This window comes from Hemiscyllium ocellatum, chromosome 37 (genome assembly GCF_020745735.1).
Source record: "Hemiscyllium ocellatum isolate sHemOce1 chromosome 37, sHemOce1.pat.X.cur, whole genome shotgun sequence".
NCBI classification, from domain to species: Eukaryota; Metazoa; Chordata; class Chondrichthyes; order Orectolobiformes; family Hemiscylliidae; genus Hemiscyllium; species Hemiscyllium ocellatum.
Window position 1 is genome coordinate 13,272,137 of NC_083437.1, and position 21,489 is coordinate 13,293,625.

At 38.9% G+C, this 21,489-nt stretch overlaps 1 protein-coding gene across 7 annotated transcripts in view; it reads right to left on the minus strand.

Annotated features, from left to right (window-relative positions):
• The window catches only part of mtor (mechanistic target of rapamycin kinase), a 474,957-nt gene that overhangs the window by 105,574 nt on the left and 347,894 nt on the right, over positions 1-21,489 (minus strand). For all 7 annotated transcript variants that reach the window (XM_060852056.1, XM_060852057.1, XM_060852054.1 and 4 more), the window contains 3 exons: positions 13,146-13,246; positions 8,686-8,801; positions 2,475-2,552 (listed from right to left, as the gene is read on the minus strand). In XM_060852056.1, the coding sequence (XP_060708039.1) occupies positions 2,475-2,552; positions 8,686-8,801; positions 13,146-13,246 (295 nt within the window). The remainder of the gene's footprint in view (positions 1-2,474; positions 2,553-8,685; positions 8,802-13,145; positions 13,247-21,489) is intronic.

Below are 21,489 nucleotides of genomic sequence, written 5' to 3' on the forward strand. Positions count from 1 at the left end.
TCATGCACACTGTCCAAGAGTAACTTACACATTTACAATGTGCAAAGGGGAAAATTCAGACAGATATGCAGAAACTGAGAATCCAAACTGCCAAACTTTCTATGCATCAAATCACATCTTGGGTGGCACAGTGGTTAGCACTGCTGCCTCAGTGTCAGGCACCTGGGATTGATTCCACCCTCAGGTGACTGTCTGTGTGAAGTTTGCATATTTTCCCCCTTGTCTGTGTAGGTTTCCTCGGGGTGCTCCAGTTTCCAATCATAATCCAAAGAAGTGCAGGCTAGGTGGATTGGCCTTGTTAAATTGTGCATAGTGTCCAGGGATGTGCAGCCTGGGTGGATTAGCCATGGGAAATGCAGAATTACAGCGATAGGGTAAGATTTGGGTCTGGGTAGGATGCCCAAAGAGTCAGTGTGGACTTCATGGGCTGAATGGCTTGCTTCCACACTATAGGGATTCTACGATGACCCAGCATGTTCTCTGATCTATGATCTTCATTGCTCATCACTGGCTCTCAGTATCAAATACCTCAAAGTAAAATAATGTATTCTTGTGCCACTCCCCTTCTCTGTCAACCTATTCTTGTATTTGAATTTCTATACATTAGAGGCAACATTTTCTTTTAGCACATTTCTTCAAATGCAGTCCTGCAAATAGCAAACTGTATAATAAAGAAGAGGAAATGCAATGATGACATCAGTATCACATGACTATGCAGAGAGCTCCAGAAAGATCAGAAGCTCTAAGAAAACATACATATCTATTATAAAGCATTACACAAAAGTTTAAAGGAAAGCACTTTGAGATTTAAGCAGATACAGTTAGGAGGCTAAACCCAGTTAGATGCAATCACATAACAAAATAAGTAAAGTTCCCATAGTCTCAGAGGACTAGAGGCTTCCCTCTCATTACAGAAAGATGACAGTGGCGGTTTATCCTGAGAATCGCTAGAAGGTGATACCTTTATGGTAATTCAAATAGTGTGGGAATTGAACCCATGCTGTTGGCATCAAACCAGCCCTCTACCCAACTGAACTAACCACATAAGAGAATTAAAAAATCACTAATTTAAGGGAAAAATTCAACAGCTATTTAAAACTCAATTTTCTATACAGTTGCAACTGCTATAAGCGAATTCTGAGAGAAAACAAAATTAATCAAAACACAATAATTCAAATGCAACACTTATGTGGATATCTATAGAACTGAACTGCAACTTACAGGTGTTATAACCTCAAAGAAAAACTTTCTTACCTCTGTGCAGCTTCGGTATTATTTAAGCCAGCATTCCACAAGGCATTTTTACAAAACAAATCAAGCCCACTAACCTATAAAAAATTATTCCTTATAGTATACTCAACAAAGATCAGATAATACAGCTCTTGATGTCTACAGGACGTAATAACCAGGTTAGAAGGAAATTACCATTAATGGGAAGGAAAACTTATGAGTTTGCCAATAAATTTAACTTGTTATTCATCATTATTGAGTTATTCATCAAGGTTTCTTAATTTTGCAAAGTAATAAGGATATATCATTTTAACTGAGTAATTAAGTGTTTGAATTAGATTCCACCCCATATGGAATTACAAGTTCAATGGTCTGAAGATGCCCTTTTTAAACAAAAAGAACACCCAAATAATGAAATAAGGTTTTGGGAATGAAGGACAGTAACTACTTTACGAATCTTAATTAGCTTTTCAACTTAGTTTCAACAACCTATAAATCACAATTTATGACTCTGCTAAGGAGCTGTCCAGAGTACTAGGCATTCTGATGTATGTTCTTAATATAGTAAATACCAACCAGCAGAAAATGACTAGTTTTTGGCTTTTATTTGCCAAAACAAAATATGATCTATTAACTCAAGCTATAAAAGCCACATGGAAACAAATCAAGTCAATGGAAATCTTGAGCACAGACTTGACACTGGCATCAATAGAAATGATGAATTATTGTGTTGAATGCTTTTAATTATCATACTGTGCCAGCCATATTCACATAAATGTAACAGTTGTAACTTGTATATTTTCCAATTTTAACAATTTATTAATGAAACAACCCACAGTTCAAGACTAATGCAAAAAGTATGGACTACCCGATAACTAGCTCAAACAAACTAGCATAAGTGTCTGAGTGGCGAGTCGAGAAATGTTTTTAATTATAACAAGCAGCAGCATTATTGGCAGTTTTCACCAAAAAATTCTTCTACGAATTCCAAAGCCTGTATTATTATAGAGACTGAACTATAGTCTAAGTTGCTCTTGCACAGACAGTAGCAAGTAGTCATCGAGGATAGCTAAGTTTAGTTAGAAGCTGATAGCATGGTAAGACATTACTTGGCAGCACTGGGTATAGGGAAAACTGCCAAGTTTAATCATTTATTAGATCATAAGGCATATATCACTAATGAACAAACTATGAAACATAAGTACAATAGATGGATCATGAAGTTCAATCTTTATTAGACTTACCCCATAGGCACGGCTGTAGCTCTCTCCAGCCATAGCAGTTAGCTCTGTATCGAGCAAATCTCTGGCCTTGTCAATGCACTACAATGAAAGAAGAAAAATATTAGATTGCTTTATTAATAGGTCTTATATGCTGCTTCATCCTTATTAACTCTTTCTTCGAATCCTATTTCTAAACCACCACCAGCACAACACTGCACCCTATCCACATATCCTCAACCGCTAGAAGCACCCAGACACAGAAATTGTGAAGTTCAGCTGAACGTGGGAATAACTTCCCTCCCGAGCAATGCTATTGTGGCCAACAGCAAAAAAAAAGCCACCAAATATAATTATGCCTCTGTTCCAGTAGCTAGATACGTATAGCCCGAGATTGAATATTCAAAGGTCAGAGGAAATCCAATACAGTCAAATGAAGCAAGCTTGAATAAATATGAAGCTATGTGACACAGGGCAGCAATTTCACCAAATTCCTATTTCCAACTTTTACCCCCATCCCCTTTAATTATTCTTCAACATTTCACATCTACTCTCAGTTTCCTTCTATATTAAGGTACACAGCAGTGGTTGCTCAGACCCTACTCTTGAAATAAAAGCATTTTATCTCTTGCGATCACAACAAGCAGGTCCACTCTCAGTAACTTTCATACTTGCTCATTAAAGCACAAGGAATTCCTAATATTAGTATCAGTGGTGGGCATAATGATAACAAGAAGATATCATAAATTAGAATTCTCTACTTACAATCGCAAATTTATGCAACTACGCAGCTTACACAATTTGTTTATTGTAATTAATCTAGTTTTTAAAAAGTTATTTATTCTTCAGGTTAAAGCAAGTTAATTCTAATTCATGATAAAAGAAAATTGTTGAAACTTTGTGTATAATCTACGTATCATCATATATACGGATAACAGTACATGAAAAATCTTTTGAATGCAACATATATTGTTACTGTAGAGGACGTTCAGATTTCCCAAAAATCATTAAAAAAAAATTGCCAGAAGGAAAGGTCCCTTCAAGTGGTGTCTTGGCAAATGTCTGAAGGGACTGCATAAGCTGATCAACGTTAGCCTTAGCCAAATTCTGAATGGATTACATTTCGTGTCCTTTGAACATCTTTTAACACATATCTGCCTTCCAGCTGAATAACAAACACTATTATTACTCAATATATTATGAGAGGTAAACAGCAAGGACCTGTATTTGCTGTAACATCAAAATTAAACATATGAATTAAACTTTAAAACATACATGCTGCAATACTCTGAGGCATGAGGGGGGAAGAAACTCAAGCCAACATCTGAAGTACATTAAGCAGTACTGAAATGATTACAGCAAGCAGGAGTACTAAGCATAAAAGGAGGCACGGGCAACAAATACGAAAATAAAATTATCTCCAGCCCAATGTTATTAAAGATCTGAGTTTTATGTAAGGAATTGTCAAAAGCTGTGAATGATTTATCAATGAGGTCAGGGGTTGCTCCAACTAGAGCCGACAACAGGAAGTAGGTTAGAGCAATCAGGGCTCAGTATGAGCTAAGAGAAAAACAGCTGGTAGCAAGAATGATAGACCTAGTGACATAATTTTAAAGCCTCATATGGCTGGCGTAGAGATCAGCACTCAGCATGAGACATAATCTTCCATGTGTGTGCACAATTGAATGAGGGGTTTGGAACCATAATCACAGACTTCTTTAGTGCCTCTGGTGCCTTTGATCAAAATTTAATCAGATTTCTAAATTTGTTTTTTGTGAAGTTACAGAGTGGAAATGTAATGCTCACATACAGATGAATGAAGTGCCCAGTACATAAATCTGTTCAGTTTCAGTAGATGTGGGGAAGATTGAAATCATTAAAAAAAAATTTGTATTCATGTAATTATATCACCTTTAGGAGAAAAGACTTTGAATTTGCAAGTACAAAACAGGCTCACTAGCATTTGGAAAACATTATAATTTAATTTCTTGGTGGAGACCAGAGACTAACATTCATTTATCAGTGGAATTTTAATGCAGGTGATAGCCCACTGCTGTTCATCAGCTTTGATGAGGGGTTCCATTGGTAAGGAAAGATGCCGATGTTTTGTATGAAGAGCGTTTATCTTGAACATGTTTGCATCCATATCAAAAGCCCACAGACATGAAAATATTGTAAACTAGAAAGGGCAATTTTTCAATGGTTTAGCATTAGTGTAATTGTGTTTTAGTACCTTACAGAAGTTGCAAATAGATTTGTGGCATATACAAAGTGTATTGAATTGGTTGAATTGCATTGAAAAGGATAGTGCTATTGAGTAGCAACTCTAGCCTTGCTCTTTTAAATCAAAAGTTGGTTTGTATCCCACCCACTGTTTCAACACACATCTGCACGTATATTATTCAGCATCTTAACATTTTGGCTGGAAAGCAATCCTCATTATTTCTGCATTTATATACGTCATTTTGTTTTGTATTGACTGTTGTTTATTAAGTCGTGTGTATAAGGAAACCCCCTTACTCTCCCTACTTGAAAGGGATTCCATTTTTATATTTATACTTATTTGTGTCCATGTTATGGCTTTAAGTTGTCCTAAAGCACTCCTTCATAATTCTAGATGACTACATTTGAAGTGAAGTCACTGATGTAATATAGAAAAATACAGCAGTTTCTGCACAACAATTTACCATAAACAACACTGAGATAAAGATTCAGAGAAAGCACTTTTCTGGTCAAATCGATTTCAGTAAGTTGAAAACAAAAGAGCAAAGATATACTCAGTATGTTGTGAAACAGTGGATGGGATATGAACTAAGTTTTGATTTAAAAGAGCAGGGCCAGAGTTTCTACTCAATAGCATTATCCATTTCAGTACAATTCAACCAAAACCAGAGAAGAACATCTTGGAATTTAAAGGGTAATTTACATTTTAGTGAAAATCACATTTCTTTATTCTTTTATATCGATTTGGAAGGAAAAACGCTTGTAAACTGAATCCATTCACAAACTATTTAAATTAATCACCATTCTGCCTTCTTGTTAACTGGTCCTGTTTGCAGGCCTTCCAGGAATTTATCTAAATCAAACTCCATTTTTAGGAACATGGACATTTATAGGTATATTTCAAGATTTCTTAAACACAGTAAGAATCTGATAACGGTATCCTAATCTAACTAGTAAACAGATCTGTACAGTTTTTAAAGTTAATCAAAATGAGATTATACTCAGGTTGTGAATTGATTAAAATATTTATTTTTCATGATAATCTCACTTGTGGTTGCATTAATAAAGCTGAACCACTTTAAAATATATCAAGGAATTTTCTTTTAATGCAAAACCAAAAACATTTGCATAAACTTATTTAGTATTAAAATGCTTCTGCATTGAGCTGGTTTTCATGGAGGATTTTATGTTGAACAATAGCTAAATAACTTTAATGAGTCTATATTGAGCTGGGTCGTGGAGGATTTTACGTTTGAGCAAATAAGTTTGGACACAAACTTTGAAAATTATTCAATTCCATCAATGTTTGCAATTTTGAGAGAAAATTGTGTTGAGATTGCCACTTGTCCAAAATAGAAAGTTTTGACCAAGATGTCTGAAGTAACCCCAGAAAATAAAATACTCTCCAAGATTGATACTAACTTGGACTACAGAGGGATTTAAATATATTGATGTCTGCAATTTATTCTTCTACTGTAAGCAAGGCTCTCCTTAGTATACTGTTGCTAATAACAACAGTCATCAGCCTTAATAACAGTGGTGTTTACCTTCAAGAATCAATGTTTGACATCACAATTTATGCTCTGAAATATTCTTGACGTACTTACAAAACAAGTTATTTTTAGAGTGCAATGATAATCTTGCAGAAAAAGAAATTTTGCAACCATTCAGTAACTGTAACATTCTACAATCTGTAATGTTTGAATGTTCAGTTATTTTGGCCTTTTGTTCTGTAGCTCTCTACTCTTCTAATTCATGTTTGGGGATTACTAACCTCCATGGATCAGTCAGATCAGACATGGTACTGATGCATCATTGAAAGGAAGTTCTCTCTAACAAGCTGAGCATATTCAAATACAACAGTACTGGTAATTTGGATAATGTAAAGCTCTGAACTCTCAACCTTCTTCCCCATAGGCAAAATTACTAGCTTTGAAAATCTGTTCATGGTTTTTATTTATGTTTATATCTTAAACTAAATCCTTAGCATTGAACCAATATTTTAACACACCATCTTACTAAGTGTATAAGGTACAAACCTTGGCTTTGCTTCAGTGCATTTTCTCAATAATACGAATGGCTGCCACTGTGTACTGGTGGTGGTAATAGCAAACATTTACAGGCTGCTTTGTGTTGGATAGTATTGCGTTTCTAGTGACCTATGGGATCCACACTCATCAAGGCAAGTGAGCTGCATTAAATTAGATTCTCAAACACAATGCATAATTTGATGAACTAGTTTTGAAAGTCTACAGGTGAGTTACAAGCCTTAGAATCTGAGCCTCTGACCTGCTTTTGTAGCCAGAGTAGCTCCAGTTAAGTTCTTAGTCAACGGTAGCCTCCATGATGTTAAAGGTGTGATATTTAACATGTTAGAATTTGGAAATGTGTTCAGAATAAATATATATTTTGTAGATATCTTAAATAGGTAAGAGAATGGGTTTGTGCTTAATGTTTTGCATTGATTGAAACTGTTTAAGACTTTGTTTTCCTCGAAATGAACTCATGGAATGATTACTTTCACGTGACAAGATTTCTGAAGTAGTGGTAGAGCAAGCTTTTAGATAATTAAAACAAAAGAATATCAAAGCTGAATTAGAATTTTCATTTAGCCTTGCTTAATGGGATCCTTGCTGAGATAGAAAAACGAATGTGCCTGTGGAAGTAAAATAAAAATTACTTTAATAAAAAACTTTATGTTTCAACAGTCTAATCAAAAAAATAGAGCCTTGAGTGTGAAATAGATGTCATGAACTAAACCAGATAGCCCAAACAATGGATGGCCTGAAAATAGTTAAAACTTAGAAATGAGATGAAAGGAACATATAAAACCAGTTATGGGAAACAGTCGAAGATGAGAGAAGGAAAGAAGGTGTAAAGTCTTGATTGATCAACTGAAGGTACGTGCAAAAGCTTTAAGACCTCATAACAGTTAGATGACAAAAGGACAAGCTTCTACCCAATGATTTAGACTAAGAATTAGACATTTTATTGGTATTTTTAATAACAGAAACTTTTACGACGAACAAATGTCCTGTCAAAAGTTCACTCAGATTAATGTCTGAAAACCACTGTGAAGTGAGAGACGTTGGGAAGCCTCCTAAGGGTAGATACATGCTAACAATCTTGGGTAATTTGTAAAGTTGTGATGACACAAGACATTGAAACAAAGGGAGAAAAGGAAGAAAGAAAAACTGTTTGTTCATAGCAGCCTTGCCTGACCTGGACAAGTAGTCATGGTCACACTCTTGTGCTGCATAAGTAGTGTGCTATACATATTTTTAATTGATTTATTCAAAGATCTTATGACTTGCCTTCTAGCCTAGAGGCAGGGACACCATCACTGCACTGTAAGAGACCTAACTACTATGTTTTTAATATTTTCTAATCAACCTGATCAGAAATGTTCACACGCATCTCTACAGCAGATGGGACTTGAATCAAGCTTTCCTGGCCTAGAGGTTGAGTGACTGCAACAGCACCTCGACTCCTTAACTGTGTTCTGTTTTTCTCTTGATTTAGTCTTGTGATTTTTCCCTTACTAGTTTACAACTTGTAGATATTTTATAACCAGTCTGCTCACGGATATTATACACATATCTAGAGTAGGTGGGTTTTGAAACCAGGCCTCCTTGTCTGGAGGTAGGGTCACCAGCACTGCACCACAACAATTTCACTGGTGTAATATATCCTGTATTAAAATCTCACTAAACTCAACAGACCCTGTGTACTGATTTTTCTAATCAACCCAGTGAAGAGATGGTACATCTCTGGAGCAGTGGGACTTGAACCTGAGCCTTCTGGCTCAGATGTAAGAAAGCCAACAGTTTGCATTCACTCAATACTTATTGATTAGATAGTGGAGGACAAATTGTGCTTAACCTAAACTAACATCAATTGGAAAGATTAGATCACTATTAATAGAAATGTTGTTGAATATTAATAAGAGTCGATCAGATAGTCTCTTGTCCTATTCAACTGGAGAAGTTGTTCTGTCAGAACCTACACATACCTGCTGGGCTAAGGAGAAGAGGTCCTGATGTAATGCCAACACAGCTCTATAGAAGGCACCATCATGAGTATCCCTTGGAATCATACAAGCATACTCTTCCATACTGTCCCAATGACCTACGAATAAATACAACAAAGCATAATCAGCAATGAGCGAGAAACCCGATATGAATGCATGGTATTAGCTGAGGTGTGACGTAATATGTTATCAAATGAATCTTGGGTGGTTAAATTCCCAGTTACAGGATATTTGTTATGTTAAGCAAAATTGACTTCATTTTAAAAGAAAAGTAGAATCATTCCACAAATAATCAGCACGTCTGACAGCATCGGTGAAAAATAGAAACAGAATTAATGTTTCAGGTCAATGACCTTTCATCAGATTATCAACTTCCATTTCACTGTCACAATTGCTATACTGGTTCTCAATAAAAGCGCAAAGGTCCAACTAATTATTGTCTATTATAGTTGGACAGGTTTTAACTTGTTTCACAACAAATCCTATGAATGTGGCACAGATGTCAGCTTGTTAAATAATGTCTCCTGGCAAAACTTCCAGTAAAATGAAAATGCACTGTTTGAAATAATCGGAGTGACAACAGATCATTTCAGTGCCAACAATTTTTCTTCTTTTTTAAATCATGTCCCATTTTCAAATGGGAAATGTAAGGCTCTAAACAGCTTCACAGTTTTCTACAAATTATCTTTAAATTCTACCTATACTCTTTCATTATCTGTCCCTGATCTATTTTTCAGTAGAATTGGTTGCAAATCAATTTGTTTACCATGAATCTCCTCTTGGGTTCTACTGTCCATTTGGTAAAAGGAAGAAAAACTGTAAAATTAATTTTCAATTACTGATAAAGGCTTTGGAGAGTTGTTTTGAAACCTCAACATTGAAGATTGACTCAGTTCCCTCAAATCTAAACAGGCCGATCCTGAACATACATAGGAAGTCTTCTGTCAATGAATTAATTTGCAGCAGTTGGGTGAGAAAGGCCAGTACTGGAAAGGGCAGAATAAACATGATCATTTTCAAATTCCACTTGTTTGGGTTGACTAAAATACAGATGAACCTCGATTACCCGAACGACACGGGCAGGGAGTATATTGTTCAGATAATCGAACGTTTGGATAATTGAATATCAGATAACACAGTTTAGCCAAGCATCGGGACCTTGCAATCTCATTTGGATAATCGAGGTTCCTCTGCATACCGAAAAACGAAAATATGAAACATGCAACTTCACAAAACAGGAACTTTGTTACTCAAATATCTGTGGATTAATAGTTACCCTGTTCCCCAGCCACAGTAAAAGGAAAGCTTAGAAATTAAAGGAGACATTTTTCTCTAATTTCAGCAAGCTGCTTGATATTATATTCTGGAGTCTGACAGCTGTGAATGGCCTCTCCTGAATAATCAATGGCTGCTCTCAGCAAGTGAAAAATATCCAATCTGAGGCTTTTTTCAGTCCAGTAAAAACAAATGTGTGTTAGCAACTTCATACTGGAGAAAATGTCTATACATCACAGCAAAGCAGTTTGGAACCTGCATCAACAAAATACTAAAGGCATATTACTTCTGGTTTTCAATTTTCCTTTTTCCACAAAAACGTTCTACAGTGCAGTCAAAAACACAGGGCAGACTGTTTGAGTGTATGAAATCCTTTCTCTCCCCCTACAATCCTCCATCATTTGCCGAGACTACAATGCAGTAGTCAATATGAGACTTAATCTCAAATCTTCACAAATATTGTTGCAAATCAGTTGGTAGCAACCGTGTGACAATAGCTCAGAAAGGAAATAAGACCAAAAGACCAGAAGACATAGGAGTGGAAGGAAGGCCATTCGGCCCATTGAGTGCACTCCGCCATTCAATCATGGCTGATGGGCATTTCAACTCCACTTACCCGCATTCTCCCCATAGCCCTTAATTCCGCATAACATCAAGAATCTATCAATCTCTACCTTGAAGACATTTAGCTTCCCGGCCTCCACTGCACTCAGCGGCAATGAATTCCACAGGCCCACCACTCTCCGGCTGAAGAAATGTCTCTGCATTTCTGTTCTGAATTGATCCCCTCTAATTCTAAGGCTGTGTCCACGGGTCCTAGTCTCCTTGCCTAACGGAAAAAATTTCCTAGTGTCCACCCTTTCCAAGCCATGTATTATTTTGTAAGTTTCTATTAAGTCTCCCTTCAATCTTCTAAACTCCAATGAATACAATCCCAGGATCCTCAGCTGTTCCTCGTATGTTAGACCTACCATTCCAGGGATCATCCTTGAGAATCTCCGCTGGACACGTTCCAGTGCCAGTATGTCCTTCCTGAGGTGTGGGGACCAAAACTGGACACAGTACTCCAAATGGGGCCTAACCAGAGCTTTATAAAGTCTCAGTAGCACAACGGTGCTTTTATATTCCTACCGTCTTGAGATAAATGACAACATTGCATTCGCTTTCTTAATCACGGTCTCAACCTGCATGTTTACCTTTAGAGAATTCTCGACTAGCACTCTCAGATCCCTTTGTACTTTGGCTTTACGAATTTTCTCACCGGTTAGAAAGTCGTCTATGCTTTTATTCTTTTTTCCAAAGTGCAAGACCTCGCATTTGCTCACATTGAATTCCATCAGCCATTTCCTGGACCAATCTCCCAAATTGTCTAGATCCTTCTGCAGCCTCCCCACTGCCTCAGTACTACCTGCCTGTCCACCTAACTTTGTATCATCGGCAAACTTCGCTAGAATGCCCCCAGTCCCTTCATCCAGATCATTAATATATAATGTGAACAGCTGCGGCCCTAACACTGTACCCTGCGGGACACTGCTTGTCACCGGCTGCCATTCCGAAAAAGAACCTTTTATCCCAACTCTCTGCCTTCTGTCAGACAGCCAATCCTCAATCCATACCAGTAGCTCACCTCGAACACCATGTGTCCTCACCTTGCTCAGCAGCCTCCCGTGTGGCACCTTATCAAAGGCCTTTTGGAAGTCTAGATAGACCACATCCACTGGGTTTCCCTGGTCTAACCTACTTGTCACCTCTTCAAAGAAATAACTTCCATTGCAATAGAACTGGAGCTTAAATAATAAATACAGCAGAAGAAATCTAACTGCACTTCATATGACTTGTGGCATCTCATGATGCTGCTACAATGCACTCCACTAGTCACACTTTGTTCAAGAATTTGATTACTCTGTCAAATTGTTGTCATTGTGATCATGAGTCCTCATTTTAGGCTTTAAAAATTGCAATTTATGAAAAAAATAACGAATATGGGCCAGTGGATTAAGGGGTCAAATATTTTTAGCCAAATTGCCCTTGTTCCATAGGTAATATCTTGCCAGGCTTAATAACTTTTGAACTCAATAGCTTAACTTTAGTATCAGATTCTTAACACTGAATGTCTCCTTTAATTCTAATTAAAATGTGGACCTTGCTGTAACCAGAGTGACTAAGGTGAACTGCATGGAACTATTGAAAAGTTGAATAAGTAGACGAGGGAGAAAGGAACAAAAGTTGTGTTGCGGTGAAATGGCATAAAGTAGAATGGGAGCTTGTGTGGCAGTTAGGTCAAAGGGTTGTATCACAGTTGCAATTAGTATATCATAGAATCTCTACAGTGCCAAAAACAGTCCATTTGGCCCTACAAGTCCACATCTACCCTCTAAAGAAGAATCCACCCAGGCCCATTCCCTTACCCTATTACTCTACATTTACTGACAAATGCACCTAACCAACACATCCCTGAACACTTATAGGCAATTTAGCATGGTCAATCCATCTAACCTGCACATCTTTGGATTGTGGGAAGAAACTGCAGCACCTGGAGGAAACCCACACAGACACGGGGAGAATGTGCGAACTCCACACAGACAGTCGCCCGGGGCTGGAATCGAACCTGTGCCCCTGGTGCTGTGCGGCAGCAGTGCTAACCACTGTGTTTCACCATGCAAATTACTATGATTAATTCCACTCAATCCTGTATAATATAATCCCATCAGGAAAGAGCTAACATTTAATAGAACACGGCAGTAAATAATGAACAACTTTGAATGAAAATACAAAGCTTCAGATAATGAAATCTAGATCATAATACAGACTAAACATACTTTGTTAGGTCAGGACCCAAAATCTCCAGTGCTTCTCGGTGAGAAATGTCTTTTAAATGAGGCACCTCAGTGGTTGCATCTTTGCACAAAGATCAATAGACTGATGAACTGTGCCTTTATTAGAATACATATTTGAACAAAAAGGAACTATCTCCAATTTAAACCTGAAGAGTCAATTTATTATTCTTTTCTTTTCCAGATGCACATGCATCCTCATCAGAAAAAAAGAGGCTTCCATACAACTAATTAGCAACAAATTCCAGATCACACTGGTAAAATTAAAGTGAAATTGTAGCAGTAACACTAATTGCACATTAGACACTTTGATAATTGAAGGTAATCACATACCTAGTCCCCATGCAGCTGCAGCTGCCATTCTTGCCATTTTTGCTTGTGTGTCCTCACATACCATTGTCCACTTTTCACAACACTGCTGATGGAGCTGTCCCCTGAAAGAACAGGTGCAACAAGTTTACACTGCTGAAATTTTCAACTGTCATGGATGTGTCAGAACATGTCCTTTTTCAAAAACCTTTGAATGATATTGATTTACATGTTGGTTCATTTTTTAAATGTAATTCTTATTCACTTTTTACCAGAACACCATACCAGAAACTGGTTAGGTGGTATTTTTGACACATTTTTAGAGGGTTTCTCTCCCTGAGCTTTAGCAAGTTTTCTGATGCTACTTTCCTCATCTTTGTACCACGCCCCTACTGCACCCGGTCATTGTATTTTCCCCATTTGCCACAGGCTACTGTGGGATTTTCAAGAATTCCTGGTGCTGGATCATCTTTAAAGTCTAGCCATACACCCAGTCAAGCACTGGCAATCCACAGCTGCCCTGCACTGTTTATCCCACAAATACTGGACTGAGGGTAACTGGTACCCTGCTTTGCTGATGGGCAATGTAACTGTTGTCTATGGAGCATGCTCTGAGATACTGGTGACTGAGAGGATCGGAAGAGCAACTGGTGAGCTGGAGACACCATGTAACTGCTCTGAATTGCATTTCAGGGAGTGTTGTCCTCTAGTTTCTATCTAGAATATGAGAGACTGGGAAACTACATACCAATGAGGTGAGATGCCATAATAATGGGATGTTAATGCGTGTAATTTGGCCTCTGGCAACTCACTAGGAACAATCTCATCTTGTCAATCACTACTTGGTTCAAAAATATAACTTTTTGCTCTAGCTGTGGGAAGCTCCTCATTGCCAATCTCAATTGATTATCTGAACTTTCTTGCCGACACCCATGTTGTTCAGTGCCAAAGAAGATACTGTCACATATATTAATTGACATATACTGGTAAAATTGCACATATAAGCACAATGGTGTGACAACTGTTTTGATGATGGATGACTGAATTTGCAAGAGTGCCCTGGAATACCTAGCTTGTCCAGAAATGCAGCAAGGTACAAAATATCGTGGAGGATGAGAGATTATTTATCACATTGAACGGAATTCTCATCATTCTTCGACTAAGGTGCATCCTTCTTACGCCTTGAAACTATAGCCCAGTCATATAAGTTTGGAAGCTTTACTGACCATGAATATTAATGCACCATCTGGACGTTGTTGGTAAGTGGTGGCATAGGCTTCCTTACATTACATTATGTAATGTAAGGAATCACAGCAATATATCAGTTTGGTTTAACTCAAAACCAAGTAGTTAACACTCACCTGTATTTCAAATTACATTTACAGATCCATAGAAAGGATGTGTGGGGTTGTGATGTGTGGATGATGCACTATATTTAAGATGATCTTAATAAGTGAGTAATCTGGACCTTTTGCTTCAATGTTTAATCTCTGCACATCATTAGAAACATCAAAGCTTTACAGCATGAAAGCAATTGTGTTTTGGAACTGGAGGCGAGAATAATCACGTGACCCCGACTCAGACTATCGGAAGGTCCACAACAACAGGGAAAATATGTTCATTACTCTCAGTGCTTGTGCTGCTATCATGATACTAGGAAGTAGAAAAGTGACACGTGAAATTAGAAAGCAGGTGAATCAAAAGCGAGCATCAGCAAAGCTCAGCATGTGGGAAAATGTGAAAAACACAAAGTTAAAGGCACTCTAACTGAATGCACACAGCATTCACAACAAGATAGATGATTTAAAGGCACGAATGGAAGTAAATGGGTATGACTTAAGTGCCATGACAGAAACATGGTTACAGGGTGATCAAGCCTGTGGACTGTATACTTGAAGATATCCACATTTAGGAAGGTCCTGGGCGTGTACTGTATATACTCATAACAAAATGACCGAAAAAGAAAAAGAGGCAGCCTGCCTTAGAATTAAAACACAAGATATGGAGATAAATAAGACTAACAGTCTGTTCCAGCCTTTAATTAAATAAAATGACAACATCTTTGAACAAGTTACACCAAGGACATGGCAAGCAACTAATCCTAGCCCTCTTCATAAAAGTAATCGCCTCAGTGAATGAATGAACACCAAGCACGAGATAAGCCCAATCATCTCTTTAAACAATGTCCTGGTAATGACTTAAAGTTATTTTATAGTCGTTTCTTTGAAATGAATGACTTCATAACAGGTTCTAGTTAGAAACTCGCTTGGGAATTATAAGGATAGTTTCTAGCACAAAAATATACACATACAACCAATGTTTAATTGAAGTATTAAAGAAAAAGTATTTAGACCTCGACATGAAAGTTAATTAGCTTCAGAAAATACCATCCTGCACCCTGACCAAAATAGATTGCTTAAAGTCCAAAGTACTAAGAGTAGGAAAAGCTGTATTTAACCTTACACTTTAGAACTAACTTCCTAACAAAAATCAATATTACAAATCTTACAGCAACTAATTGAAACTAACTGCCTTCATATTTTTGCATGCATAATTGGGACAGTGGGAAATATAAGAGTAATAACAGAATTTAATAAAAAAAAGCAAAGACACAATAAATAATCAAATTCAAACTGTGCCTACAGATAAAACCAGCCTGAGAGGCCTGAAGGAGTACAGCAATAAACTTTAGAATGCAAATGAACAGGATGCACAGAAATCCCAAGGCCTAGAGACTATAGAGTCAGTATAAACACCATGAGATCATGGATAGCTGAGGCTGGTCAAATGGGTGTCCATCACTGATTGGGTGTATAGATTAGAGGGAAAGACTGTAGATTCATAGAATACCTACAGTGTGGAAACAGGCCATTTGGCCCAAAAAGTCAACACTGAACTTCTGAAGAGTAACCCACAGACCCATTCCCTTACCCTATTACTCCAAGTTTCACCTGAGTAATGCACCTAACCTAGACATCCATGAACACTATGGGCAATTTAGCATGGTCAATCCACCTAACCTGCACTGTGGGAGGAGACTGGAGCACCTGGAGGAAATCCACACAGACACAGGGAGAATGTGCAAACTCCACACAGTCACCGGAGGCTGGAATCGAACCTGGGTCCCTGGTGCTGTGAGGCAACAGTGCTAGCCACTGAGCCATCATGCTGCCCACTGTAATTCAGAAAAGTATAAATACTACTTTTTACTGTATGTGTTAGATCAATGACACACTCTATCCTCTGATCTGATCTAAACATTAAGCAAATAATTGAGTTTGTATGTTGGGGCCAGAGTCAGGGAAGATCCTTTGGCCTCTCCCTGTTTTAACTGGTTTCTGCATGAATAAACTTCCACCTGCTTGTATCCTACCTATCTCCCAAGTCTTCATTCCCTTTCAGAGAAAAACATTCTCACATTAGCAAAAAATTGTCAAAACAGACTGTAAAAGTTTCTACAGGTAGGTAAAACAGAATGCTTGGCTAAAATGTGGGCCCATTAAAGGGGATCAGAAGATATATAAGAGGAACATAGAAAATAAGGGCATGTGTAGGCCATTCGGTCCTTCGAGCTTGCTCCACCATGGCTGATCATCTACCTCAATAATCTATTCCTGCTTTTTCCTGATCCTTTGATCCCTTTAAATCCAAGTATTATATTCAACTCCTCCTTCACATCATACAATGATTTGGCCATCACTGCTTTCAGTGATATTGAACGCTCTCGGGGTGAAAAAATGTCTTCTCAACTCAGTCCTAAATGGTTTACCCTATATCCTTAACCTGTGTCCACTGGTTCTGAACTTCAGACATCAGGAACATCCTTCCTGTATCAACTATGTCCAGTTAAAATGTTATAGTTTTCTCAATTCCAGTGAACATAATCCTAGCTTAGTCAACCTCTTCTCATATCTAAGCCGTGCCAACTCTGCTATCTGTCTTGTGAATTTTTGCTGCACTTTCTCAACAGCAAGAGCATCCTTCCTTATATAAGGAGACCAAAACTACACATTATTCTACATGTGGTCTCATCAAAGCCCACATCTAACTGCAGCAAGATGCCCCTGCTCCTGTGCTTGCATCCTCTCATTTTGAAGACCAACATACCATTTGCCTTCTTGACTACTTGCAGTACCTGTATGCTTATCAGCAGTGACTGATGTATGAAGAAACTCATCTGGCTTGCTAATGGCCTTCAGGGAAGAAAATCTGCCATCCTCACCGAGTCAGGTTTAATGTTACTCCAGACCCACAACAACATGGCTGACTCTCAAATGATCTCTGAGATGGCCTAGAAAGCCATTCAGTTGTATCAATCGCTACAAAGTCTCAAAGAAATGAAACCAGACGGACCACCTGGCATCGACTTAGACACTGCAAATGACAACGGCAAAAACAGCACTGCAGGTCCTGCAAAGTTCTCCTTACAAATATCTGGGGGCTACTGCCAAAATTGGGAGAGCTGTCTCACAGACTAGTCAAACAACAGCCTTATACTTACAGAATCAACATTCACTCCAGACTGCATGAAGTCTCCTGGCTTCAGGTTAAACATGGACATGGAAATCTCCTGCTTATTACCACATTCAGTCCTTCCCTCAGCTGATCAATCAGTACTCATCCATATGGAACAACATTAGGAAGAGGCACTGAGAGTGGCAAGAGTGCAAAACATACCCTGGACAGGCGTTTCCAAAAGTGGCTAGGCTGCAGCACTACTAATTGACCTGGTTTTGCAGCAGGTAGAAAGGAACCAAGAAGAAGGAAAAATATACCTGACCCCATCCTTACAAATCTGCCAGCTGCAGATGCATCTGTCCATGGCAGTATTGGAAACAGTGACCACCGCACAGTTCTTGTGGAGACGAAATCCTGCCATCACATCAAGAATACTCTCCATCGTGTTATGTGGCACTATTACCATGCTAAATGGGATAAACTTCGAACAGATCTAACAACTTAAGACTGGATACCCATAAGGCATTGTGGGTCAACAACAGACGCAAAAATGTACTCCAGCACAATCTGTAACCTGATGACTTGGTATATCCCCCATTCAACCGTTACCGTCAAGCCTGGTTCATGGAAAGTTCACAGACGCAGCACCAAGCACACCTAAAAATGAGGTGTAAACATGGTGAAGCTACAAAGCAAAACTACTTGCATGTCAAACAACGTAAACAGCAAGTGATCTTATAACTAATGGATCAGATCTAAGCTCTGCCATTCTGCCACATCCAGTTGTGAATGGCAATTAACAATAAACAATTCACTGGAGGAGATGGCACAAATATTTCCATCCTCAATGATGGAAAAGCTCAACACGTCAGTGCAAAAGATAAGGCTGGAGCATTTGCAGCAAACCTCAGACAGAAGTGCCAAATGTATGATCCATCTCGACCTTTGCCAGTGGTCCTTAGCAAAACAGAAACCAGTCTTCAGCCAATTTGATTCACTCCACATGATATCAAGAGGCGGCACTGGTTACTGCAAATCCTATGGGCCCTGACAACATTCTGGCAATAGTACTCAAGATTTGTGCTTCAGAACTTTCTAGTCCCTTAGTGAGGCTCTTCCAGTACAGTTACAACATTGGCATCTACCCAACAATGTGAAAAGTGATCCAGAAATGTATTATACACAAAAAACAGAACAGATCCAACCTTGCCAATTACTGACTCATCAGTCTACTCTCAATCAAAAATAAAGTGATGAATGGTGTCATCAACAGTGCTATCAAGGAGCACTTGCTCAGCAATAACTCTATCATTGATACCCAGTTTGGATTCCACAAGGGTCACTCAGCTCCTAACCACATTGATGCAAACATGGACAAAAGAGTTAAATTTCAGAGGTGAGATGAGAGTGACAGCACTTGACATCAAGGTCACATGTGACTCAGTGGAGCATCACGAAGCACTAACTAAACTGGAATCAAAGGGAATTAGTGGTAAACTCTCCACTGGTTGGTGTCATACTTGGCATATAGGAAGACTGTTGTTATCCCAGCTCTAAGACATCCAGGCAGGAATTCCTCAGGGTAGTGGCCTTGGTCCAAATATTTTCAGCTGCTTCAAAGACCTTCCCTCCATCATAATGTCAGAATTTTGATGTTCGCCAATGACTGTACAATGTTCAGTACCATTCATGATTCCTCAGATACTGAAGCAATCCATGTTCAAATGGAACAAGATCTGGACAACATCCAAGCTTGGGCTGACAAATGACAAGTAACATTTAGAATTATCGAGTCATACATCAGGGAAATAGACCCCTCAGTCCGACTCATTCGTGCTGTCCAGACATTTCAATCTGACCTCGTCCACTGGCCAGCATTTGGCCCATATCGCACTAAACCCTTTCTATTCATACACCAATTCAGATGCTATAAATGTTATAATTGTACCTGTCTCCACCATTTCCTCTGGCAGCTCGCTCAGACACCCTCTAGATGAAAAAGATACCCCTTGGGTCCTACTTAAATCTTTCCCCTCTCACTGTAAACCTAATTCTGGATTTCGCCATCCTATGATGCCCCTTGTGATTTTATAAACCTCTATAAGGTCACTCCTCAGTGTCCGACGCTCCAGTGAAAAAATAGACTTAGCCTAATCAACCTTTCCTTATAACTCAAACCCTCCAGTCCCAGCAAGATCCTTGTACATCTTTTCTACACTCTCTCAAACTTAACAACATCCTTCCTATAGAAGGACAACCGGAATTGTATGCAGCATTTGAGTGATACGAATGCCAGACAATCACCATCTCCCATTATCGAAATCTAACACTACCACCCCTTGACATTCAATGCTGGAAGCAGACCATTGACCCGCAATGCTCTTCAGGAGGGATTCCAGGGTTTTGATCCAGTGGTATATGGGATCGCTGGCTGGCCAGCATTCATTATCCGTCTTTAGTTGCTCTGCAGGAGGTGGTGATGAGCCACCTTCTTGAACCGCTGCAATCCACATGCTGTAAGTTAGAAGCATAGAATAGAATCCGGAAATGTGGAAGCAGGCCATTGTCCCGCAATGCTCTTCAGGAGGGAACCATCACTAATCCCCCACCATTGGCATCCTAAGAGTTACCATTGGACAGAAATCCAACTGGATTCACCACGAGTATAGCAGCTGTAAAATCAGATCAGAGGCTATGAATACTGCAGCGTTTAACTCACCTCCTGACTTACCAAAGCCTGCACCATCTACAAGGCACAAGTCAGGAGTGTGACGGAATATTCCCAAATGTTTGAATAGGTGTAGTATCAACAACACTCAAGAAGCTTAATACCATCCAGGATAAAGCAGGCCTCTTCATTGGCACCACTACCACAAGCATCCATTCCCTTTACTATCGACACTCAATAACAGCAGTGTATACCATCTTCAAAATGCACTGCAGAAATTCACTCAAGATCCTCAGGCTGTGCCTTCCAAACTCATGAGCACTTTGTGAGATCTTGAAGGATAAGGGCAGCAGATACCTAGGGACAGGACCACCTGCAAGTTCCCCTTCAAGCCACTCACCATGATGACTTGGAAATAAACCATCATTCCGTCACTGGATCAAAATCCTGGAATCCCCTCTTGAAGAGCATTGCGGGTCAATGGCCCGCTTCCACACTTCCGGATTCTATTCTATGCTTCTAACTTACAGCATGTGGATTGCAGCGGTTCGAGAAGATGGCTCATCATCACCTCCTGCAGAGCAAGTTAAGAGGGATAATAAATGCAGGCCAGCCAGCGACTCCCACGTATCACGAGTCAACAAAAACAACCATAGCCTCACAAATCACACCGAAGCATCTCTGCCTTCTTCTCATAGCTTACCTTCCCATCCAGCTTTATGTTATTGTGTAATGAGAAGTACAGAAATAGCAGACAAGCTAAGTAATTACTTTTTGTCTGTTTTCACTAAGGAAGAGACCAGAAACCAACCAGAATTGGAGATCCAAAGAGCAGGGAGGATTGGGGAATTGAAGGAAATTAGTAATACTAAGAAGGTTGTGCTGGAGAAATAATGGATTGATAAGTCTCTGATACTCTACATTCTTGAATGCTGAAAGTAGCAGCATAATGGAGATAATGGATGCATTATCTTCCAGAAGTCTATAGATTCTCGAATAGTTTCTGTTGATTGGAAGGGTGCAAATGTCACCGGACTAATTAAGAAGCAAGACAGACAGAAAATGGGGACTACAGATGTTAACTATATAGCAGCAATAGAGAAAATTGTCATTTCTGAGTGATATGATACATGAATACATGGATAATACTGATCTGATTGAGCGTAGTCAGTACATTGTAGAGTTGTGAGTGTCACTTGGGTTCCCTTCCTTGAGGGAGGATTTTGTAGACATAACAGGAGT